The 26,111-nt window shown below is 44.2% G+C and overlaps 1 protein-coding gene across 1 annotated transcript in view; it reads right to left on the bottom strand.

Moving 5' to 3' along the window:
- Positions 1–14,651: 14,651 nt before the first annotated feature.
- Positions 14,652–26,111, bottom strand: part of CAPN8 (calpain 8) — a 37,389-nt gene continuing 25,929 nt past the window's right edge. The window contains exons 18-21 of the mRNA XM_030269180.4: positions 25,194–25,272; positions 24,192–24,311; positions 23,538–23,596; positions 14,652–22,613 (exon numbers count right to left, since the gene is read on the bottom strand). Of these exons, the coding sequence (XP_030125040.4) occupies positions 22,590–22,613; positions 23,538–23,596; positions 24,192–24,311; positions 25,194–25,272 (282 nt within the window). The 3' untranslated portion in view covers positions 14,652–22,589. The remainder of the gene's footprint in view (positions 22,614–23,537; positions 23,597–24,191; positions 24,312–25,193; positions 25,273–26,111) is intronic.

Consider the following 26,111-nt stretch of genomic DNA (forward strand, 5'->3'; position numbering starts at 1 on the left):
GACTGCTTTGAGAAGCAAACAGCTTCAGCCAGTTTTGGTGTCACCTTCCCTTACATGCCATTGAGTCTCAGGGCTGAATTCAGGGGCAAGCAATAACACAGACAGGTTGCATCTTCTCTTTTAGCACCAGAGAGAGAAAGATTAGCAAAAGTTTTCTGAACAGTGGGCTTTCATAGCTTCTCTGTGAGTCTTTTGAGTGTTTTCAGGGAATTTCTGGTGACAGACTCACAGCTATGGCAGTGGAAATACAAACCCCCTGGGACGGCATTCCTAAGTATGTTTAACCCAAACTCCTTCAATGGTCTCAGCTCTCTCTTTTCCAAAGAACATCTCCCTTCATTCTATCTTTCAGAATTATATAACTGATGTTTTCTTGTTCTTGGCATTTGTATTGCTCCAAAGCAACAAATCCTGAACATTAGCATTGGTGTGTGGCTTTGTCTTCCTCTCACAGCCTCAACTAACTGACCCATTCTTTGCATCCAGGCCCTTGTCTAACAGGTGCAGAGGAGCACGGTGATATGTAACCCAGGAATGCTGTTCATGTTTGGGAAATGGTGTTGCACACCTCACCCTATAACCCATGCAGGGATGCAGTCTTTTACCATACACAGATCATCAGCCACAGAAGGGCAAGGACTTTTGATCCAGCTGAGCTGTCCCCTGTGAACAGAGTCTTGTTTCCTGGTAACATCTTACAACCCATATAACAGAAAAACAGCATCCAGAACTGTAGGCAGCATTCCCCAGAGAGGAAAAATTTGCAGCTGGAGAAAAGGCTGCTATTTGGTACATTATTCTGGCACTGCTTAACATTTTGTTCTATTTTTGCTTGGGAAGACAGCTCGTGATGAAGGATGTCTCACCTTATCAGCAATGGGCAGCAGCTGCTGCACGGGGATGGGAGGTCTTTAGGTGATCAGCTGCACTGGGAATAATTTGAAGAGATGAGAGTTAATTAGTCCAGGATAAACCAAGAAGGGATCTGATTAGCCAGAGTACTAAAAGCCAATTACTTCCAGAACATAGCTAAATGTCTTTACAAAGCTAAAAAAAGACAGCATCTGATAGCTTTTCCAACACATGAGCTCTGATCACTAAAAAAATGACCCCTTCTTGTCCTCCCCCAGAAAATTTAGTTCTGGATGAAGGCAGACATGGGATACAGTTTGCTGCTTTTTCTCTCTTTTTTTTCTTTTTTTTTTTTTTTTTTTTTTTTTTTTTGATAAGTAACTTCTACAAGGGTTTGTAAGATACCCAGCTACTCATGAACAGGCTTTAATGTGCAGAAAAACTCATCACCACACAGCAAGATTTTTCTGGAAAACCACTGTAAAGAGCAAAATGATCTCTTTTGCTAAGTCAAGTTGTCCCTTCTTTAAGTGGAGTTGGCACTCAGGCTACTTGGCCACCCTGGGAACTGCATCAGGTCAGACTCCTGACAGCTGGCTCCCACTTCTCTGGCAAAAAAATATGTCCTGTATGTACATAATGACTTGATTGTTTTCTTCCCACTGGCTGCACATTAAAAAATCTACAAAACTCTGTTTGTGGCTGAGACATTAAGAAATGCATTTCTGGACATTCAAGCATACTCAGTATCTGGCTTAACATATATAAAAACAAAAAGAGTGCTCAAGTCGGGCAAAGCTGAAAATGTGAGCAAGAATTGGACCATCTGTGGGGTGGTGTGTGGCTGCCTCTGTGTCTGCTAGCACTTAATTCCAGCTGGACTGCCAGCTTCTTCCTTGTGAGCATACTGTCAGTGTAAATCCACAGGAATCCCCAGGCTCCAGCTTCGGAACGCATTCCCTTATGCAGCGCTGATTGTTCACAACAGGGCAGACCTGGCAGGAGAGGATGTTTGACTAATTGCATATGAAACTGCACCCAAGCCAAAAAGCAGCCCCCGAAGAGGCAGGGTACAATCTCAGATAGGGTGAGGTGGGATCCCATGAATGCATGAACTCAGCCACTTAGGTTCTGCTGAAATTCTCCCTGTGAATACCCAGCAGAATTTGCAGAGCCGTGAGCCGGGACTCTGCGTGAATGTGAATTGCATCCCTAGCATGTCTAAACTGTGCCTTGGATAATTCATGAGAATAGCCACACGGGGTCATACCACAGGTTCATTTAGCTCAGCATCTTTTCTCCGAGGATGAACAATGAAAGGTGTGTAGGAAAAAAGCATGAGAAATGGGATGAGCATAGCATGCTCCTTCTCCTGGTATGCTCTCTATCTGCTGACTGTCACTAGTTCAGTCTTCTGGAGGTTGTTCCCACTTCCCAGAGCTTAATGGCCCATAAGAGACCTTTCTTACTGATTCTGTCTAATTGCTTCTTCTGCCCATTCTTGCTTCTTTAAAAAATCATCCTGTGGCAAGAAGGTGTGCAGTTTAATTATATTTTGTGTGCAGATGTTCTTAGTTTCATTTATTGTGATTAATAATTTAATCTGTTTCTCACTAATTCCTGAGTTGTAATAAAGAGTGAACAATCTTTTCTTACTAATTTTTGCAATTTGCTCTTCCTTCCATAGATTGCTTTGTAATATTTGGAGAAAATTAAACCTTCAAGTCGCTCATTTCAAATATTAAACTGATAAGAGATCACACCTATTTGTTAACTTCCAGCTGTGAATAGCAGACCTGTTCTGAATTTCAGGTGTTAGCAATGGTCTCTCTTTAATGTTCAGGCTTTGAATACAAATTACAGCATGAACCTGCCTCCAGCATTATTATCCACTGGACTACTGGGATTTAAAAACTCTTTGTATTTTGTGTGGTTACTATGGCCATCAGCAAAGGCTGCTATGTCTGTGCTTTGTACCAGACCTGTAAGTATAAGGCTGCTTAAAAGGTGCAGAATTTCAGAGAAAATCTCTCCATGTTCAGACACAGAGGTTTCAGTTGGCCCCTAGATGGTAAGACCAAAAGGAACCCAGAAACCTTGGATCTAAAAGAAAAACACTCCTGTTTCTCTTTTCCCCTCATCTCCACATTTTATACTGTGCAAAATGCTCCTATGAAGGTCTCCCTCTGCAACTGCTCCACCCATCATTCACTTCTGCATCTTATTGAAAGTCTCACAGATATCCTGTCTCACTTTGTGCAGTGTACCTGTCTCCTAGTACTGTGCCAGATGCATCTTCCTGATTGCTTGCCAAGGGCAACACTCATTTTTCCTTTCTCAAGGGAAAGCCATATTCACACATCAATTCTCCACCTTCGTGCTTCTTGTTTTCAAAGCCCCTCATACAAAATGCACAAGGGTTAAGAAATGACAGAATATCAGAGCATCTGCATTTTGTATTCCTCCAGCGCTGGCTTGAGTGGCTGCAAAAAACACAAGCCTGGAGTTTTAAGGTCCCCAGCTCTCATCACCCTCATATATCTGATTCTGTTAAAGACTTTATTCCCTTCTGGCCTGTCTGAATTGGAGTCACAAAGGCAGGAAAAAGTGATATTTACAGTGCTCCTCATTGCCAGTGTCTGGGAATATTAACAAGTCAGTGTACCCTGACAATGGTTCATTTCAAGTGTGGAGCATTACCATTCTCATCAAGGGCAAAGAACCTAGCACAGTTCATAAGAGCTCAGGTGCTTTAAGCTCCTTTCTAAAATTACATTTCTGCAGACAGCAGACCATTTAGTTGAGTCATTCTGTGCAAACTGAATGAAATCTTCCAGTTGCAGCTCTGTGTGATCAATAGCGGGTGCATCATTCGAGGGGAATATTTGAAACCATCTCAGGTGGAAGTTTATCTCTGGCAGCTTGGGCAGTGGCCAAGCTCCACCACAGAGCAAAAGGCAGGGCAGCCCCTTTCTCCTCCTCCTGCTCCTGATCCCTCCCTCTGCAAAAGAAAGGAGAGCAAGAGTCTCTCCACCCATCAGTGGGGACAGCCGGGCAGTGCTCCCAGCTCTGCCCTGCCCAGGCTGTGCCATGCAGCAGGGTGGGCAGGCAGCCAGCAGCTGTGGCCTGGAGGTTCCTGAGAGCTGTCACATTACAGGACAGCCTGGTCCAGCCTTTTTCTGCCTCCTCCAAGCTGTGTGTCCCTACAGAACCACAGCCAGTGGATGCCCTGACTGTTCCAGATGTCCTCCATCTGTTCACCCTTGCATGACAGTGCTCAGGAGACAAGCAAACACAGCTCCTCCCGGCTTCAGCTGGGGCGCAAGGACCCATCTGCCCAGTTCTGAGGACAGAGGTGAAGCAGGCAGCACCTGGAGTGCTCAACACTCTTGAAGGGTCCCAAGGATTTCCCTCTCTCCTGCTGCAGCGTGATGGGCACCGACTTCCTCTGGGCGAAGGGCAGCAGCACCATCCTCAGTTCTGCAGAGGTTCAGGAGAAGACTCACCCTGCACCATCCTCAGTTGTGTTGGTTCAGGAGAAGACTCACCCTGCACCATCCTCAGTTGTGTTGGTTCAGGAGAAAAGACTCACCCTGCCTTTTTTTCCAAAATTCAAATGGTGAGCAGCAAGACTCCAACCATTTTCAGACAGGGCAGTCAGAGCCCTTTGCTTGCAATCACCCTGCAGAAACCAGGCTGTGCTTAGAGAGCAGAAAGGGTCTCTGGGGAGCTGCCACCCAGCACCAGCACCCTGAGCATGGTAGAGCTGGGACCCTCTGCCCTCTGGGGCTCTCTGGCCCATTCTCCTCCACCACCACCACCACCAAGGCTGTGCTGGTGTTCCTGGTGCCTTTCCAACCCTCTGTGTTCCCCCCTCTCTCCCTCCTTCCCACGCTAGCTCACCCCACTGGCCACACATCACCTCTGCACAGCCAGAGGCAGCTGAAAGGCAGCCTTGCTGCTGCCATCCTCCCCTTCTTTTCCTGCCCCACTGCCTTCTTCCCACCACACAGCATCCACAGTTCTCAGGGCAGGGCTCAGACCAGAGGGACACGCAGCAGGGTAGCAATTCATCTCTTTCTCAAGGGATGCTATGGATGACAGACACACAAGGGAGGAATCAGGACACAGCTGAGGGGAAGGGTCATCTCCCTTCTCCTGTTGGTCTTCACTTCCCCTTGCTTTGGGCTTCACTGCTGGTCCTGATCTCTGATAAACTTGGTGCCACTTTGGGCACAGCCACCCAGCCAACTTTCAAACCACCTCCCATTCTGCTCATCCTGCCTACATTTCTCCAGCTTCTCCATGAGGCTATTCCTGCAGACAGTCCTCCTGAAGTGGCCAATGGCCACTGTACTCCCCCCAAGTCCCAGCCCAGCCGTGTCACCACAGAAGATTATCAGGTTTGGCAAGCAGGGTTTTCTTTGCTGTTTTCATGCTGGCTCTTAGTTCAAATCACCTTCATGTCCTTCACATCTCTCAGATGTGCTGTGGTGTTCCAGCATCTCCATGAACATAGGATCCCCTTTTCTTACCAAATACAAATAACAAGAATACAATATATTCTTACAATACATAGGATCCCCTTTTCTTACCCAAATTCAGGGTACTGGTGATCTTGGACCTTTTTTTTTTTTTTTCAAGCCTCTCCAAGAATGTGACAGTGAACACCACAGCAAACATTTAACAAGATGTGTGGGCTCTGTCCTCATTAGTCTGAACACGAGAGGTGAAGCAGCAGATGCATGCAGAGCAGGCATTGCTGAACGACATGAAGTTAATTGGAGCCTGGAAGAGGGGAGCCTTTGACTGGCACTCAGCCCTGCATAGCAAAGGTGCTGATGTGAACCAGCACGTGGAGCCCTCAGCCACACTGCCTTGCCCACTGCCCCAGGGTCCTGCACTGGAATACGATTTAGAAACACCCCAAAAATCCAAGGGCAAGTGGAACAGGAATTTTAGATCGACTTGTCATCAAAGCTGTTTTGAAACCTGAATTCACCTTGTCTTTGAGAGCTTATTTCCTTGAGCTATGTTCACAGCGCCCACTGTGAAATTGTACTTCCAGGGCATTTTTTCCTTGCAGGCTTGCTCTGCTATCACCCACATTTTACAGAAAGGGAGCAGAAATTCAGGGGGAGACTTGCTCAAGGTCAGAATGGGCTGATGTGGTAGAAATGGAAAAAAGCTCAGAAACAATGTGGAGAAGATGGGTCTGATCTATATAGGAGGGACTAGATTGACAGTGATTTAAACAAGTATTTATACTAAGCCTGAAATGAAAACACAGTGTCAAGAAATTTACATTACCACTCTTTTTATTCTTAATAAAGGCAATGACTTTGGTTGAAAAATAGAATTGCTCTGACCTTAAACATTGACTTGATATTTTCCTTAGGGATTTTAAACTTCTGATTATTATTCCTTACACTTTCTCATCTCATCTTTCCCCTTCTCAAATTAACTGTCATTTATTTGTGACATTACCCACATCTGAGCTGCCAGGATATCTCCTGTGATCAACCCTCACAAAGTATTTTCCCCAGAGGCTTAGGAGCAATCCTCTTCCTTAGTCTAGCCACAAAAGCCTCTCTCTATTGCAAGAAGATCCGAATATAGTCACTATTTTCAGGGAAGTTCATGAACTAAGGGATTGCATGCAGCATTGTGTAGAAAGCCATTACAACAGAGCTGCCTGTTGTTTAGCCTGGGGGTAGGTTGAAGTCAGTGCTGTACACAAGGTGACATCACAGCTGAACAGGACTTCCAGGAGCACCTGGGGCCAGCCAGCACCGGTGCAGTGCAGCAGTCTGATACCCAGTGGGGAAAGAAAAGCCATTTTGCTGAGAAGAACCAAAGACACAAGCATCAACTGTGATGTGCTCAGAATGCCCTGAGAGGCACCATATTATGCCACCAGCAACAGTCCAGAGGAGCAGTGATGCACATCTTGCCCTCAGACTCTTCATAAGATCACAGGGATTTGAATACAGAGTCCAAATTAAAGCTGCAAGAATAAAACTCTCTCTGCTTCCTTGGGTAGATCTGTCTCAGCCACAAATGATATGACAAGAATCCTATACTGAAAAACAAGATAAAAGCACATGAAAACAATATGGCCCAGGGAGTAGAATAATGAGAAAGATCCTCTGTGATGCTACAGACAAGACCACTGTGCCTGTGTGGAGCGGATGAGTAAAAACATGTTTTAAATGAGTCCCCTGGCAAACGTATGGCTCTTGTTCAGTCGTACTGCACAGGACATAAAGCATCTGCCTGGACCCTGGGCTCCGCAGCACACTCTGCAGAGGAGCCATTTGTCCCCAACCTATGTCAGCAGCTAGAGAGGAGCCAGAGCTGAGGGTCAGGACATCTCCCTCTTTCAGTTCTATCCCTGATGCAGAAAGACAGATGGATCACATGAGTTGGCAAACAAGTTGGTGCAGCTCCAGGCATCATTTTGGTTCCCAGTCTGGGCTGTCCAAGCCTCCCATGAACTCAAAAATCAATGTGATACAAGTGTGGAGAGTTCATTGATCTGCATGCGTTTGGCTTTGGTTATGCTGCTGTCTCAGGCAGAATGAGAGTTTCTGTCGGTCTCAGATTCATTCGAAGAGAGAAAATGAAAGTTTCTAACCAGGCAGAAGCCTGAGAAAGTGCTGAAAAGAATGTAAATAAGGTCTTTATCTCTCTTGTTGTTTATAGTTAAGTTAACATTGTTTATAGTTAAGTGCATCATGCACTGTGCACCAACGGTGTGGGCTGTTTTCACTTCAGGACCAATGGAATTGGCCTGGACAAAGCTGTCTGTAAAGAGTGATGTATTTTGAAATAAATCAGAGTTTTACTCTTGCCTTCTGAGTGGAGTCATCTCATTCCCATCCTGCCTCAACAGCCTCAAGTTTCGGCTGAAGTTTATTAAAGAAGCCCTTCTGTTGAGTCATGAGAGACACAAAGAACCTCCTTGCTCTCTAAACTCCTTCCTAGAGAGGAGTCCAGGTGCTGCTGGATCCAGTCTTAGCCCCAGATTTGTCAATGATTTATGACTAGAGGATTGCGTAGGTGTAATTGAACCTTCATACAATTTTGTCCCACAAGGTAAAGGACAGGGAACCAAATATATTTATATAAAAATAAATAATTTCATGACTAGACTAAAAGATCTTAATCAAAATTATTTACTGCACAATAGAGGAAGTTATTAGTATTGAAGCAATATTGAAGCAATTATACTACTGCAAGGAAAACCAATTATTAAGTAGAGATTGATGTTACTCACCCGTGCCAACGACTGCAGGGAAATCTCTTTCACTCAGCCTCAAGGAATAACCTTCAGGGGTGTCCCCACTTCAGGGAGGAATCTCCAAACACACTCCAAGAAGGAGTATGTTAAAAGGTGTGAGCCCTGGCACAGGATGCCCAGAGAAGCTGTGGATGCCCCATCCCTGGAAGTGTTCAGGGTCAGGTTGGGTGGGGCTTTGAGCAACCTAGCGTAGTGGGAGGTGTCCCTGCCCATGCAGGGGGCTGGAACTGGATGATCTTTAAGGTCCCTTCCAACCCAAAACATTCTGTGATTCCATGAAGAGCCTGTTGTTAAAAAGCAGGACTAGGTTTTTATATATAAAGTGATTTTCTGTCCGTCATATGTCTCCTGGCCAGCTGTGTCAGCTCAGCATCTTTAGATAAGTTATCAGCAATATCACTTGCTTGTCCCTTTATATCAGGTACTTTATCAGGTCTGCCACATCCTCACCTCACTATCAGGATGTTTATCTTTGGGGACGATGAGTCAGGATGTTTTCAGCATCATCCAACACCAAAAGCAGTGTGCCAGCCCCCTTCTCCTTTCACTCCTGATAGCTTTGCAAAACCAGTGTTGTTCGAGTTGTTCCCTGCCACTCCAGGCACAGCATCCTGCTACAACTGCCCTTTTGAGCACTCACTAGAAACTATTTACTTTGACTAGAGCCTCAAGTCTATAATTCACTCCTCCTCCCACCAACTCTGAATTCAGATCAAACTTTTTGAAAACATGTAACAGCATTTGCCGATGAAGTCATCAGGCCCGCTTATCTTTAACAGAGATAACTTCTACTGGAAAAACTATAAACAGCTGTTGAGAGAGGTGATCTCTTATACTAAAAGTGATAAAATATTGCCAATTGGGCAATGTTTTATTTTCCTAGGGTGAAAATATGACTGCTGGGACGATACTAATGGGTCTGATTCTTGCATCTCCTTCTGAACTCCTGGCACTTGAGCTTTGCCACTCTCTCTCTCTTCAAAGAAAGACATCTGCAAAAGGGGTGACCATTAGTTAACGTGCTTCTCTTGGAGTTCATCAGCAGTCATTAATGGTTTGAAGGGAGAAAATCCTTCTTGCATGAGCTCAAAGAGTGACCTGAAGGATTGCTGTAATGTAGTATCTCCTACACAGTTTGTGACAGCAGTTACTTGCCCCCATTTGTTCCAAAATTGAAATTTGTGTCCAGTTTGTAGCATGCCAGGCCAGGTGGGGAATATTTTACTGGCCTAAGACAGTTACCATTACTTTGAACATCCTTGTGTCTCCTTTATTGCTTAAAAGGTGAAACCATGAGGGTTTTTTGCTTGAAGATTATATTAAAATCATGCCAATGTTTTGATTTCAAACACCTTTCCTGTAAATTAAAATTTTAAGGAAAAAGAAATTGCATCAATTCATTGATATTTCGATTCTGCTTCAGCTCTCTTCTGAGACTGAAAATGCAGTAAGCCTGATTTATTTGAACAGAGAGGCACTTTCTGACAAAAAGAGCATTTTGAAGGATCATTTCTCAGGTAGCTGTTACAGAGGCAGGCTGAGAGTTTTCCAAGATCTCCCTCTGCCCACTCTGGTACTTCACCATGAGTACAACTCTCCTCTCTTGTCAGTGCCACTCATATCATTGGAATATCAAAATGAAGGGGCTGCTTTGTCATCCAACAGACTCTGGGCTTAGCAAAATGGTAGAGGGAGCTGCTTTGGAGCATAGCTTCATGTAGGAGAGCTGAGTCACAAACTCCAGGTTTGCATTTGGGGTGAACCTTGAGATAATCTGGAGTAGCTGAGGTGACTATAATAACCTCAGTGGGGGCAGTGGGGTGGGGGTACAGCTGTGGGATGGCATCAGGCTAAATGCAAAGGGAAAAATTCCCTGGCTTTCCCTGCATGGTGAGCCTTGTTCATCAGGACTTCAGGAGGTGAGGGAGGCACAGGCAGTGACACAGAGAGACACTCAGCATCAGCTGCTGCTCAAGCACTCCAAGGTTTATCTGCAAAATTATTATTCAGTGCTGATAAAGTAATCCAAGATAAGATAGGAGACAATCAGAGCTGGTCTTATTAGGATGTGATATCATTAATTTAAAATTACTTATTTGTGAAACTGTGATGATCAGTGTTGTGTTTTCTCTCCAGATGACAGGGTTATTAGTTAGCTTCAGGCTGCCTGAGGGTATGAAGCAGGCAGGAGCTGTAGTTAAATAGCAGGCATGTACATGCCACACTTATTATATTAATACCCCTTCCCTTTTTTCTCCCCATCATGCCCCCTGGCCATCTCTCCTTGGTCTTTTACTTGCTTGACCTCCAGCATGTATTAAAAAAAACACTGACAATCAAAGGTCAGTACAGTCATTTACTACTGCTTTTGATCAATATTAATCAGAATTTAATTTCAGCTGCTGCATCACAGTGTGAAATAGAAGCACTTTCTTTAAACACCTCCAGAATTTTCTCTCCAAACCTCTGAGATTTCATTAAAATTACCCAACTGAGCTTTATCTTGCAGTGTTCAGGTCACAGTCACAAAATGTTTATCAAACAAGAAAAAAATATTCTGTGATTCTGTGAGAGGACACACAGAGTCAATCCTTGATTCCTCTCCCCCATGCCAGGGCTCACCCAGAGTTTGTCCCTGGGCAGAGTTTGCATCAAAGCAGTTGCTGTGAGCTGGGATTGGGTTCATGCTTGGGATCCATCCTGTGCTGAGTTTGATTCTGCACTCATTTCTGGAAGGCAGCTCCAGCACTGGTGGAAGTCACTGGCAGAACACCTGTATTGAATATAAAGTTAGGGGCATCCCTTCCTAGCCGGAAATAAAGGATGTAACCAGCTGGAAAGCCAAGGGAAATACTTTATTCTAATTGACTTTTCAGACATCATGGAGCCATTCCAATTTTTTTCTTAAAGAGAAATTATATGTATCACTATAAAACCCAAACAAGGATTATGTTACATTTTAAATATTTCCAGCCAATTTTAGTGTGTTTCCATGGAGTTCTTTTTAAAACAAATCCCAACATTCTTTATACCTGCTCAGAAATCAGCTCAAATTTAAAATTTAGTGTCAAGAAAATCAATACCTGGGAGATTTTACAATCTGTCCATGTCTCTTTAAAGACAGAAGGTGCTACATGAAGGAGAGAAATGGACATAATAAAAAAAAAAAGTGTTAACTGGAATTTCAACAATCAAAGTGAGACATTACAGCAAGGTCAGCTTAGACTGTGTCACTCAAGCCTCTCTGGGAGAGGAGATACTTGCAACACCTCTCCATCATTTACACATCTTTGGATCATTCTGGTCATGTTTCTTAAGCAGGTTTCTCAGTAGAGGACCTTTAAAATGGGGTGAACATCCCTGTGAGGGTCTTTCCCCTTTACTCTGCTCTGACAGAGCTTGTTCAGAACTCCCAGCAGAGCATATCCCTCCAGCCAAGGGAGCACATTCCTGCAGAGCCCGAGGGGAGCTGGAGCTTTCCTCTGCCTGGGAACAGCAGAGCTGGAAAGAAACTTCCGGAAAAGCTCTGCTTAAAAATATCCAGGCCCTGCCAGAATGAGCTGTCACGTTATCATTTCACCAGTCCTGCCACACACAAGAACTCACTGGGTCTTGAAAATGCTTTTGAAAACAAGCGGTACTCTTTTTTCTGAGCATGAACTGGTGACATCCCCTTGACTCTTCCCTGTGTATTGAGTCATGATAGTCAAAAATTCATGTCCAAAACTAAAATGAATCATATTTATTATTTTTAGAGCTAGCCACTGGCACTGGCATATGTGAGTATATTCAACAAGGTTGTTTTGAGGATTAGAGCACCCTCCTAATCTGAACTGGAAAGAATTAACTGTTTTATTATCTGATCTGACCTTTGCTTATATTAGAGTCAAGCTTGTGACTTCAGTGATAACTCATGTTTTATTGTCTTTTTATTCCTGTTACTCCTATAAATCCTGAAAAGTGTGGTCCAGATTTTATTTCTCTTCTTTATCACCAGGGAAATAATACACTGAGCTCCCAAACATTTATACACTGCAAATTCACTCGAAGCAAAGATGCCATGCAGGATTCAGGCTGGAAAAAGGTATCAGGGCCTATTTTGTTTGGTGGAACCTGTATTAAACACAATGGTCTGGGACATCTGCCCAGGCTGATGGGGGGCACTGAGAAAGTTAAGTATTTTTTCACTTGGGAACTGAGCATATAGATTTAAATGGATATCGTGGGTGACAGAAGACATAGGGCTCTGCCAGCCTGCATGCAGAAGGACCTCTTCTTTTTGAAAGAGAACTCTCTTCTAAAATTCAACACCAAGATATATGGTGCTGCAATTCCAGCAGAGCAGACTGTCACATACCAAGAGAGATCCCAAAACAATATGACTGGTCTGGAGGCTCAGACAGACCTTGCTGCTGTTTTATACTGGTTTTAATCAGGCTGTGCTGAAAGGCAATTTTTGGATTTCACTGTTTGTGCAGTGCTCATGGATGCAGCACCTGGTACACGTCTTACCCAATTTGAAAGCAGATCTGTCTCACAGATCTTGGTTGTGGGAATGGATGACAGGGGAAATCTCAGGCCAAAGCCTTGTGTTGCTGGGAGTGAGTTAAAAGGGCTAGATGAAAAGGAAGCATTACAGCTTGGATATCATCATCACTAAGAAGCATGTTTGCAGACAGAGATATTTGTCCCTTTGGGCACCCAGATGCTTCTCCTCTGGGGACTGATCCCTACCAGGATAGCTTTTTAAATTCTAGTGTTTTTTTTATTCCATCCCAGAAGCAATTTTCTAGAGCTGCTAGAAAACAGGAGTTAGGAAGGGATGCTTTCAGGAGATCTGGGGTCTATAGTCACTGTTATCATCAGATCTGAAAATCAGAACCATGGGTTGTCCCCATAGTGTGCTTCCTGAGGGAGCCCTAGAGTCCCAGGGAGGTTTTCCTCAATTGGCAGAGACCAGGACTATATGAAAATATTTTTGTATCTGTCTTAGTGCCCTCAAGCCCACATATTATAAGTATCTTTACAGAAAAAAAAAAAAACCCAAAAAACAACTATGCTTTTCTGGGTTCTCTTGTACTTTTTAGAGTAATTGTTACTAATCAAAAATACTTCAGCCAATTCAATAACTGGCCAGAACTGGGCTTTGCAAATACCTTTCACCATTTCATTGCCTTATAAATCTATAAATAAAAATAAACATATGAGTTATCACTCTGTAGCAATTATTTAAGATGCAGTAAAAGCAGCAAAGGAAGGAGGAGGAGGAAAAGTGAAATCTTTCTGAGAGGACACAAGTTCCTTCTGCTCTGTGGCATGTCAGCTCCTCTCTGCTCAGCCAAGGAGAAGCTGACAGGAGGCTCCTGGCAACCCAGAGGGGTGAAATTGAAAGCACTGGTGGTACCTGCACAGCAGATGGGGACAAGTCTATTTGAGGTAATGTGGCACAAGCACTGTTCTCCTGGGAGGGATCTCTGGTCAGTCCAGTGGACCATCCTGTCTCAAAGTGTCCAAGATCGAGTGTTTCAGAGTAGCCACACACATGGGGGGTTATTTTAAACTTCACAGCAGGTTTGCTCTCAATCTCTAAGGTTGGCTCAAAGCCTAAAATTATGAAGTTTCATAATTTTCAAAAGGTGGTCAGCAATAAAGATTAAAGCAAAACCACTGGTTGCCCTTTTGTCCATACCAATGTCTGATCCCTCTTCTCATCTTGTCAAATACTGTAGACCAACTGTGTTCAGTTACAACAAGTTTTGCATTTTAGTTAGAATTTGTAAAATCTATTTCCTTTGATCAAGTCTGTGTGACTTCAATATTATATTGAACATCTTCTTCTCCTGGAATACAGCAGATGTTTTCTTGAGAGAGCTCCTGGCAAACCCATTGGCTAAGAAGTCAGATTCTAGAAAATTTGAAAACAAAGGAGGAAAAAAAATACAAAATCTACCAAATATTACTATGAAATTCTTGGCTGGTTTCAGCAAAATATGGGGATAGCGCCAGAAGGATCCAGACTCCAGCTACTTGCCAGGAGTGGTGGAAACCCAGATGCACCAATGCTGTGTTAAAGCACACTGGTGCCATGGATAGATGTGGAATGCACCTCAGGTATTTAACTTCAGTCTGAGTGAAAGGAAAAGTGCACCACTACCTGGCAGATGTATTTGGCAGCACTGGGATGTGTGTGCTCCCTGGCAACCAGACTCCTCACACTGGGATTTTGGGTTACCTGGTTTTTAATTGCTGGTTGCAATTCCCCTTGCATGGTTTTATTGTGTGCCTGCCTGCAGCCCTGTGTATTCCAGTTACAATGGTGGGATAAATGGAGGTGCCTGGAGTGGGAGGTTCCTTCTGTCTGTCAGGTCATTTGGGGGTGATTGTGCTCCTTGTTTCAGAAGCATGCCATCTACTAATAAAGACTTAGTATTCCCCAAATTAGATGGTACTGAGGAACTGTCTTGGTTTGAAAAGCAAAGCCAGCGAGAGGCTCTAAGTCAGAAATACAATTTATTAGGAAAAGGGAACAAAGAACTAAATATATACAATAGCACAAAATAAGAACCACTGACAGAGTTAGAGATATAACCTGACACTTGCTGGCTAGGGCGGTGGTAGCAGATATGGTTCTGTCCAAGCAGTGCTCCTGTAGACTGATGTAGTTTCCCTCTGGAGGTCCAGTGCAGAGAAGGTCTCAGCTGTTCCTCTTGGAAGAGGGGATCTCCTTGCTGTTTGCACAACCCCGCTTATATCCTTGATGGCATCGTTTGGCTCCTCCCTCTGGGCGGAGCATCTCACAATAGAACAATAGAATCTTATCAGTCATGTGGCTAAAAGAACAGCTCCTCCTGGAGGGATTTATCTCTGAGTCGCGAGATAGGGAAAAAAAAAAAGGGAATTGCAGCTCCAGGTGGTAATGGAATACACCCCAATATTATAAACTAGGACAGGAACACATAGCCCAGCTCCTGGTACTGTAGGACCAACAAAACTGTGGATGAGCACTGCCAATGGCTTCTGCTGGCTCTTGTTGACAGGAGACCTTAACAACATCCTTCCATCACACAGTAAGTGTCTCCACAACAGCCCCATGGCTGCAGGGCCCTACTCAGCCAGGAGCCCTGTGTGAGTGAGGGCATCCATCTGGGCCTGGGGGATGTCACTGCAGCAGCTGAGGCTCTGCCCAGCGCTCCCCAGGCAGTCTGTGCGGGCTAGCACAAAATTAGGCTGGGGACTGCACTGAGACAATGACAGCCAGAAGAGTCTGAGCAATAGATAAAGAACCAGGAGTAGTTCCCCAGTGTAATTAGGAAGAGTGCTGTTATGCAATTAAGAAAATTAATTAGATGTAGACGTAGGAAGCGCAGGTTGAAGGCATACTGCAGCCTAGGCTTGTCTAGCTCTGTGGTACTTTTGAGATCTGCTGGTGGTATAATTGGTTTTGCAGTGTCTCTGAATGAGCTGTATTCTCAGATTTCTCTATTGACCACTCCTATGTCATGGAGCATAATTTACTACAAACAGTAGAAAACTCCAACCTACCAGAACCAATATCAAAATATGCTGAGCACTTTCTGCTCAATGCAGTGAACCTTGTTAGTCTAGCCAGAATTACTCCTCTTCTAGCTGAGTTCTGATTTAGCTGTCTCCATCCCTCCATGAAATGATCTTGTTCTTTGGGATGGAAACATCAAGTATCCTCAAGCCAGCTATCACTGTGTTACCAGCTCCTTTTAAATTAAATGAATGAGACCTGGCCAACAGTATTTTACTTACCTTTTTCTCCCAGGAATCCCAAAACAGAAGAGTTCATTCAGAGGAAAAGAAAGTTGAAATAAAAAATCATTCTCCTGGTATCTGAGGAAATTTCATCCATTGTATGTGTAGGAATCCACAGAAGCAATACCATGGTTTGACAAACACCGTGATTATTCAAGATATTCTCATTTCTATGTTATTCACAAAATGTACCTTATGTTAAAAGAAGCATACATCCCTACAGACAGTAGGGCATCACCATTGCAGAGCTCCATTATATCACAGAATAGTGATAGGACATCCGGTACTGAGGGGACATATCCTATAAACTAGAATAATATTTGCATCCTATGGAGGTGGGGCGGGGGGTCAAGGATTTTTATGAATACAGGCAAAATTAAATTTGCCAGGGTAACCTATAATGATAACCCACATAATTTTAAATTTTTTTTTTTTTCTTCTTACTCTCATTGCTGGTATCACCATAGAGTGCAAGGTGTAAACTCTGAAATTAATTGTATTTTCTCTCTTCATAAAGCTTGTTCATTGCTTGTACTCTAGTCAGCTTGGACACTTAAATTTGGTTAGATAATTTCTCATTCAAGCTTTCATGCACCAGACCAGCGTGTTTGCAATTCAAACATTATCAGCATGTATAAAAGCACACACACAAAAAAAAAAAAAAAAAATCCCAGCCCAAAACTGAGATGAGTTCCAATTAAATCAACATGTCGAAAGCTGGCACTCTGCTGGAATCAGCGTCGTTATTATTAAGCTAACTACTGCTGTTTCAGATAGCTCCTTCTCTCAGGCTTCTGGCTAAAGGTGCTTTACAATTAGAGGTCAGGTTAGTACTTTATAATTTTCTCATTTTTCCTTTAATCCCTTTTTTTTTCTGTTTAATTAATTCTATGGTGATTCTCTCTGAAACTGAAAACATTTTCCTAGTTTCCTGTATTCACAGTTGCCATCTGCCGGGCAAAGCTTCCCCAGCAAAGATTCTTTCACTCAAGGCAGATGGGAGCATCTTCCATATGAAACAAACTGCACACTGGAATATCCCTAGGGAATGCTGCTGCATCCCAACACAGAGCCCTGTGGGATGCCCCGCTGCCTGCCACAACACCAACCACCACCAGTCATCAATCTCATGTTTGACAAGCACTGCCTTTTCTGAGCTCCAACTCCATGCAAATTAATAAGCAAATATGATGATCTTTTGAAACATAGCAAACCACCATTTGAAATAAAATATGTTGGTCACAAAGCTCCTTGAAATTCCCAAGAGATCATACCTGCTCTGATATGCGTACTGGGTAAATTTGCACAGTGGTCTAAGAGTGTGATTACAGCTTGGAAAAACACACAGTTTTATGAACACTCACAGTTTTAAGCTGGCTGGCTTAGAGACTGTGCCAGATATCTTACTCATATCAATTACCAAATAAAGCTCTTTAAATAAGAAGAAATAGGTTTGTTTTTTTTTTTTCCTGATCAAGCCTATATGGATGACATTAAAGACAGGTAATCTTGAAGTCCAGGTATCCAGAGAGCTATGCCCAAGAACTGGCCTAGGAGTGCTGGCTAATCAAGTAAAGGTGCATTGAGAAACTAAGACAGAGAAATGAGAAATCTCTGGAAATGCCAAATCCTGTGCTATCTGTAGCTAAGCTGTGGCAAAAGGATGCCCATCATTACTAAAGAGAGCACTGATGATTTTACCATTAAAGCAATGTCACTCTGCCTTGACCTATTCTCCTTTTCATTTGAAAGCTTCATCAAACAAGTAGCCCGAACCCTTTCAGAGGTGTTAAAGGCAATGAGAGCTACTGGTTTAGCAATAAACCAGTTTCTGTGTCTAGCACAGAAGCAGGCCTTCAATGGCAAGGAGGTTGGCTGCTCATTTTCTCCTCATAGTCTGTGATGCCACTGCCAGGGCAGTGACATTTGTGGTGGGGAGTTTAGTGGCGTCCCCATGGAGCCAACAGGGCTGAGTAAAGACACAGAGAAAATATCCACTTACACTGAAATGAGGTAAGTGTACCTATGTATCTATGGTGCAATGAAGACACGTCTTTGAGAAGATTTGTGATGTTTTCTACATGGACAGACTGAAAGTTTTCTTGCGGACTCTGTGCCCCATGCACCTGAGTTCTGCGAGCTGTTTCAAAGAAGCCTCAGCAGAGCACCTGGGTGATGTTTGCCAGTGATTGCAGCTATTCCTGCTGCTCCACCTCAGCAACTGGTGGTGGTGTGGCAAGTCTGGAGCACAGTACAGACCCTGTGATCTGGTTTGTGTCTTCACTGGCAGGGAGTGAACAACTGAGGACGATAATGGAAGTTCACCTTCAAAACCAACCTCAGTGGTTTTTTTATGTATAACAAAGGAACGCTGAAACATTTCACTGTATCAGCTGAAAAGAAGCATACAGCAGAGATAAAAATATGACAGTCTGTGCCTTTAGGAGAATAAGAGAGAGACTATCAAAAAGGATATGGGAATTTAAGGAAGCTTGAAATGCTTTAAGACATTGGAAGAGGGCCCTCACTGTTATCTTCTCTGTAAGAGTGAGATCAAGCTACACTGTTTAAACTAGCTTAGGAAAACCTATTTTGGTGAGGGATCACATCGAGGAGCACACCAGCTAGTTTGAATTTAACAAAAATACCTTTGAGTTTGGTGTTTTGTGGTTTCTTTGAATGAAAAAAGGTGGGTTAGAAGAAATACCTTAATCACTCCTTGAGCTGACTATGTAGTTTTTACATGTTTAGAGGTGAGTGAATAGACAAAACCACCAATGTTTTACAGAGTTTTCCAAATAGCAAAAGAGAATTTTGTTTTCTAAGTCAGCCATATATATTTTGAAGGGAGTGTACATGTCTTCTTCCCTGAAGCTTGCAGGGTCAGAGAAGAACCCATTTTCTCCAGTTCCTGATGTTGTTCAGCTCCTGAGTGGACAAAAAGTTGCTACATTCATCTTCTTCCTTGTTGTTATTCCAGTGTTTGTCCAGGTACTTCTTGAGACCATCCCTCAGATACATTCCTACGGATTATTTTCTGCTGCCTGCTCTTCATCTTTGCACACAACCCTCCCCAAGCACCTTCTGTCCACACAGTGCAAGTCAGGTGAGAGCTGCATCGAAGATTTCAAAGACTGAGGAAGGAGTTAATGAGTGGCCAACAGTAACAAGTGAAGTAATTTGCTCTATTAAAAAGAGAGGGTTTTATGCTGTACGTGCCAGTTATACAGAGAGAGACAGACACCATGGCAACAAGCTTGTCAGGCAGGAGCAGGGCACAACTTTAAGATGAACTATCGCTGGGGACATCATTAGTGGTGGACAAACTTCAAAAGCTTTGGAATTTGGGTTCCTTTTGCACCCAGAATCTCATCTGCTTTTGTGGAATTTGAATCTCCAGTCTACAAGCTTAGCCTGGGATAACAATAGCAGGCTGGGATGTTGGATGCATCCTGAGTAACATGGAAAGAAAGAATGTGCCTACGGTATCCCACTGCTTCCAGGCCTGCCTGGTTGTCTGGACTGTATGGAAAGGAAGAATGAAAATATACCATTGAGTCAGGTTCAGCAGGATTGCCTGAAATAAAGATTGAAAGGAAAGTTGTAAAGCACTGTTCCTTCTGTGCTCACTCATAAGCCATGGATCTGATCATTAGCCTGCACTGATGGATTGATCTCCCTGTAAATCTCCCATTCTGGGAGGGTGGACAGATAACTGCACATACAAGGTTGATTCTTTTTATTCTCCTAGCTCATAGGCAGAATCCCAAATACCTGTGGTTGTCCTGTCCACAATGCAGATACTTAACTCTGGTGCAAAGCTGGAGTCAGATGCTGATGGGGTAGGATTTATACCCACGGGAAGTTCCTCTGTAGGCAACCACAAAGCAATTAGTGCACAAGGCATGTGGGACTCTGAATGTGGTCTAATGTGAATCTCATTTTACCAGAGAAACGTACAGAGTTCAAGTTTCCAGTTCACCAGCCTGCAGTGCAGAGGAAAACATTTCTATGGACAAGTGGAGAGAGAAAGGAAAGATCTGAAGACCTGTGGCAGAGTTTCTGTGGGAGTCTCTTTAGCCCTGCCATATCTATAAAGTGCTGAGAATGCCACGCAGCAGAGTTTTCACTGTGACAGGGAACAGGTCACAAATTCATGAACCTTTGTGACTTGCCTGTATTATAATTCCCCGTGACTGAGCTACTCAAATCTAAGGAGAGCTGCAGCCCTTCACAGCTCCAAAAATGAAGCACAGCCAACATGCAGAGTGTAAGAGTGCAGAGAGTCCAGATGCCCAGACTGTGGCTCAGCTCTCCATGCCTCACTGCTTCCACAGAAGCTGCTGCAGGCATTTTAGTCAAAATCTATTTTAGCCCCATGAGGACTAACTGGGAGAACTGATGAGCACAGACATTTGCCCAGCTTGCAGCATAGGGAAGGAAAATCAGGTGGACATTAATCATCTTTTTGCAGATGCGTCAAGTGAAAAGGAGAAGCGCATTCAATCCCATGAAGAGGCTTATTTTTGAGCAGTTGTTCTCTAAGACCTGATATCCAAGTGCTGTACTCAAAGAACAAATGAAAGAAGAGGTGGCTCCTCTGGAGCTGCCTGCTTTCCAAAGATAAAGGAAGATGGAGTGCAGCACTCTGCCCATCCTGTACAGGAGGGTGAGAGCCATTGAGATAACTGTGAGAATTATTGTGATGGGGGCATCTGGCTTGCTGTAAAAGGAGAAGTGGGAGCATGCAATGGATTTTTGCATATGTTTGAGTTTTCCCAGTCCTGTGGAGAGAGGCCTCTCTGACCATAATTGGAACGAACTCATGAATAGCGCGTGTGAGCAGAAAGCAAATCTGAAGCTGCAAGCAGCCAGCTCACCCTGTTGCATGGTTAGCAAGGAGACGTGTTGCATATGCAAGATGTAGGGCAGGGAAGGACACATTCATCCTACTGAACAGGCAGAGCATTCACCAGAATTTTCTGGTGGTTTTGGAGAGCTCATCTTGCCCCAGGTAACTTTGCCTTTCAGGTACAGAGGTGTCTGTTGTTGGTCAGCGGGCAAATATCTGCCAGGAGAAACTGGTGGCAACCTATGACAGCTGCACACAGGTCATGGCCAGTGATATGTGCAGAGGGACAGCAGGGGAAAGCCTGTGGTTCCTCCTTTGTCTGCTTTTATCCTGCAACCCAAACAAAGTATTTATTTCTCTTTTACTGGCAGAGGACATCAGTTAGAAAGGCAGAGTAGTGTACTGACACAGGTCATTCATCCCTTTTAGTCAGACAGCTGTGGCCAGCAGCAAGAAGAAATGCTGGGAGATGTGAGGTGTGGGGTTTGTCACCAGGCATTCTGTGTTCAGAGATGGGAACCAAACAACAAACAGCTTTCTTCCTGCTCAAAGGAAGAGCTTAGGAACCAGCAGGTGTGAAGAAAAGCCTCTCTCAAACACAGCACTGAAGAGAAAGAGGGGGACAGAATCTTGGCCCCACATTGCCTTGAGGATACAGATGTCAGCCTGCACTCCTTCTGTTTCTGGGGAGAAGCTTCTGACATGTCACTGACCACAACATGCATGGTCTTGTCAGATCATTACTGAAAGTTCCAGAAATACCTTCTGATTGCTAATGCAGAATGCTAGATTATCTTGCCTACATTGCTATGACATTACTCTTTAGAATACTATGAAATTTAATGTAGAGAGGAGCTTTTTTTTAAGAGGACAAATGTTTTACAAGGTCTTAGGAAAGCATAGCACTGTGAGCCAGTGCAAAGTTTATGATAGTTGAAGCCAGCTAGCTTCAGTTTCTTCTTTAAGTCACAATCCACATTAGCACATCCCCTGCATTCTCAGGCTCCTAGACCCCCTACATGTGCATTTTTTGTTGCTTGCCTTCATGAGCTTCTGAGCTCCAGTCACTCATTAAACTAAAGCTCCAAATCCCATCTTTTGGCATGCATATGGACAAGCATTCACAGGAGAAGATCGCAGCTGAAATAACTGCAGAAAATTGCATCTGACCTTCCATCCTCTCTCCTCCTCCAGGAGGACTGAGCTGAGACTTGTGGAGGAGTGCCATCACATTTTCCTGATTCCCAGTTAATCCTTGGGGCTGTGTCTGTGCCCAAATCCTCTGTGCTCCCAGCAGCTCAGCATCTGCCTCTGAGCTCCTCACCCCCAGCTTCTGCAGACACTTGGCACAGCCAAAGCAGACAATTGTCTGCAAAGGGAGGTTGCCAGGGCAGCAACATAAATTTTGCCCACACTCTTGAGCATGGAGCAAAACATATGCTGGGTTTTGCAGCAATGGAGATCCCTTCCAGGATTCTGAACACTGCTGAACTTTGCTGCACAGTCATAAGTCAAACCACAGCCACCTGGGTCCATCCGTGCTAAGTCAGAACTGATGAGATTTCAGCATGGCACAGAGCAATACTCTTTGGGCAGGAAAAGTAAAGGAGGTCAGTCCTGAGTTTGTTTGTTTGTTTAAGAATGTATTTATTTTATAACTGACAGGTGATCATTTTTATTGGCTTAAAGTAACTTGACAGGAATAAAAATGAGTTTCTGTTTTTCACAACAAGGAGATGCCAAACAAGCGGTTTCATGCTCAGAAGAGCCTCAGAGGTCTCTGCTGAATTGATTGACTGTGGTTCAAACCAGTGTGCAGCACAGCCACTGAGGGAGAAACAAAACAAGGAGTCAGGGCATCAGGAAGGTCTACAGGATGCCACTGGGGCACTGTTCCATGCCTCTGGGAGAACAAGCTGGGAAAGGTTGGAGTTGCATTTTAATCTTTTATATGTGTAGGATCCATCTGCTCTTGAACTTCAGGGAAATCTACTGCCAGGATCAGCCTCAAACATTGCAAGTGGGGTCTCTTCCAAAGGAAGATGAGTTCTGCAGGAGAAAGCTTCAACTTTCAACCTTGAAAAACTCTAGGGTGGGAGTATGCAATGTACAATTTCAGCTAGATTTAACTAACTGTGACTGAGGGTCACAGGCCCTCCTAGCCATCCTCCTCCCTTCCAGCCAGTCTTCAGCTGAGAGGACTAATTGGATGGACCTCTTGGGGCTCCTTCCAGCTGTTTCCTGAGATATATTTGTATTCTGCAAAGGGAAGGCTCAGGCTGATTGCTTTTACAACAGCTTCAGCAGGAAAAATTTGCATTAAAAACAATGTAGGAAGAAAAAAGACCTGGCATCTTAAAAGGTTTCTTCTAATTCTGGCAGGTTGATCGGTGCATTCTCTGCCAGAAGAGAAGAGTTCCCTGCTGTGTGTTTTCTAATGAATTGACCACTGCCCTCTAAAAAGAGATAGTGAAATGCACTGTGCAAGCACTTACTCTATCAGCCTTGGGAGTTTTGAAGGTATATTTACTTTTTTGCTCGTATAAAGGTAAAAGTTCATTCTATTAATTCAGGCAGGCCTTGTGGGCTGAAGAATATTTTCACATAAACAAACTTGCCCTTTGAATCACTACTATGTTTCTCTTATAACAGTGATAAAATCACTTATAATAGTGATTTTAAATAAGTGTATTTTAGTGTGGTCTACTGCTGGAGTTGGATCAGGTGGTATTTCAGTGTGACCAGCCTTACCTCAGGTAGAGAGATCTGGATGACTCCATTTTTGTCTTTGTCCAGGAGTTGGAACACTTCTGAAATGTAGAAGAGTGGGGGAAAAAAAACCTGGATATAAACCACAGAGTTTGGCATGTAGAGAATCACTGTCCAACAAAATATAAAGGTCTGGCCTTTTGCCATGATCTACTGGAAATGTAGACTGGTTCTGTAAGATAATATTACAGTGGTTCTTGTTCTTCTTACAAATAATTTCTAAACTGCTTCATGGGGTGGAATAGATGTACAGCAGCAAAATGGGAGTTGGCAGCAGGACAACTATAAAATCTGATCTGGCATGATCCAGGGACAAACCTGTAAATCAGGTCTGGGTAAGAACTGCGAGTGATAAATGGTCCCATTTGTCAGAGCTGGGACAATGTGGGGGCCAGAGCACTGGCCATAAGTTGCTGATGACTTAAAAACACAAGAGAATGGTGTGTTATGGAAATGTGTCCCCTACTCCCCATGGGCATTCAGACAAAAAGGCTTTTGCTATTTCTCCACTGCTTCCTCTGACACAATTTTGCTGGCACCCTGACCTTTCCATGCAATTTGCTGAATTCACAGCTAAAAGACACCAAATACCTAAGGCAAGCCCAAAGCTTTCAGGCATTGCCCTTGGGCACTCACTGAACAGGGTCTCCAGGCGGATCATGCAGGCCACAAAGCCATCGAAGTCGATGGTCAGCCTGCTGCTGCAGGCGTAGCGGGTGACGATGCTGTGCTGCACCTCGTCGCTGAGCCTGAAACCTGAGGCCAGGAGAGCACAGGAGTCACTGACACAGCAGGTTCATTCACTGTCTTGGATGGGACCTATCTGCAGACTGCCGCAGCTGCAGGTTGAAGGGCAGGACTATTCCTCCCAGAAGGTCTGTTGGACTCCCACGCCCACCTCTGTGGGTCCTTTCCAAAGCCAATTGTGCTGGGTGAAGAGAGGCATAGAGTTCTCCCACAGCATTTTGTCAGGCTGCATATTTCACATTGTTTCGCAGCATAACCAGTCCTATGTTCCCCAGATAAACCCCTAATTAGCGAGTCTTGGCACTGCAGCTGAATAGCAGTGATTGCAGCAGAGCCAATTGCTCACGTAACACATTGGGCTCTATTCAGGCCCATATTCATGCTATTTCTGTCTCTGGATCATTCACATAAAATCCACTGAGCACAAGACAAATCAAAAAAAAACAGCGCTCCTCTAGATGTCCCTTATCTGGAAAGCTCTGTTCCAAACTTAACACATCAGAGAGGACATCATTGGAGCATGCCTTGATCAGGCTTGCACCTTCTCCAGAGGAGAGAAAGGTGGTGGGAGGAAATGAAGGAAAAAGAGGGTTTGGGCACAGCTCTGAAAGAGGACTATTAGATAAGGAAATAATGAGGCTAAAAATAGAGCAAGTAATAATCAGATGGAAAAGCAATGGCCACAGCATGGACAAAAGTACCAGTGGTTCTTAATGCAGACGATGGGGTTTGATGTGTGAAACAGCAAAAAGATTGCGGTGTGTGACTGTCAGGAAGGGAGAATATCACTGCCAATGCTGTGATCTAGGTGACAGGAGAGAAGAAAAGCCATTAAAACACTCTGCTGTTCTCCCAATGTTTGGTGATCCAATCCCTGAGCAGCACACTCACCCGCCTCTCTGAGGGCATTTCGCATCTCGTGGGAGTCGATGGTACCAGAGTAGTCACTGTCCACTTTCTTATAGATTGCCTGTGGCAAAGGGGAAGAAGGAAATGGGAGAGGGCACTGGAGTGTGTGCCCCTGCAGCATGCCATGGTGTGGGCACCAGAGGCAGGCTGGGCTCGCACAGCTGGCTCACAGCAGCCCTGAAGATGTGGTAACACAGGTCCCATCAGGGGCTACAAGCCACAATGAACTACTCAGAGGACACCCCTCTAGGCATTAACCTTGGTTTGCTAGCCCACCATGCAGCCCATGCCCTGCCATCCTCCCTGCTCGTGTAGCTAACCAGCGCCAGGACAATCACTCCTACCTCTGCCATGTTCACATTGTCACTGCTGTGCCCACTGATGGCCGGGACAGGGACTGTCCCTACCACCACAAGCTCCTACTATTTGAAACATTAATGAGCAAGGGAAACATTTCAAGCAGCTAGTGGCAATCCAGGCAGAGTAGGAAACATGTTCCCATGGGCTGGAAGCTTGCCTGCCTTCACATTACATGGTGGCAGACAGGCCATTGAGGAAAATATCCTATCAGCTGGCAAACACTGCAACAGAACAAGTCCATCTTGCTTAATGATTCAGCAAGATGACAGATGCCTCCTACTGCCAGCAGGTTTATTCTCCAGAATTAGAAACCACCCAGACCTAAAGTTAACAGTGGATTTGGGTCTCAGGGATTGTTTTTCTGACAAGCCTTAGGACAGAGCTGTGTCTTCATGAACCCAACATGTCCTCATGGAACTCCAGGGCAGATGATCTGTGATGAACAACATCAAGTATAGTGGCAGTAGGCTTGCCTGAAAGGAAGTGGCCACACCAAGAAAGTCAAATCTGACTTTCCTTTCTTTAGAGTGCTTTGTTCTG

The sequence above is a fragment of the Taeniopygia guttata genome, chromosome 3, assembly GCF_048771995.1.
Source record: "Taeniopygia guttata chromosome 3, bTaeGut7.mat, whole genome shotgun sequence".
Lineage (NCBI taxonomy): Eukaryota > Metazoa > Chordata > Aves > Passeriformes > Estrildidae > Taeniopygia > Taeniopygia guttata.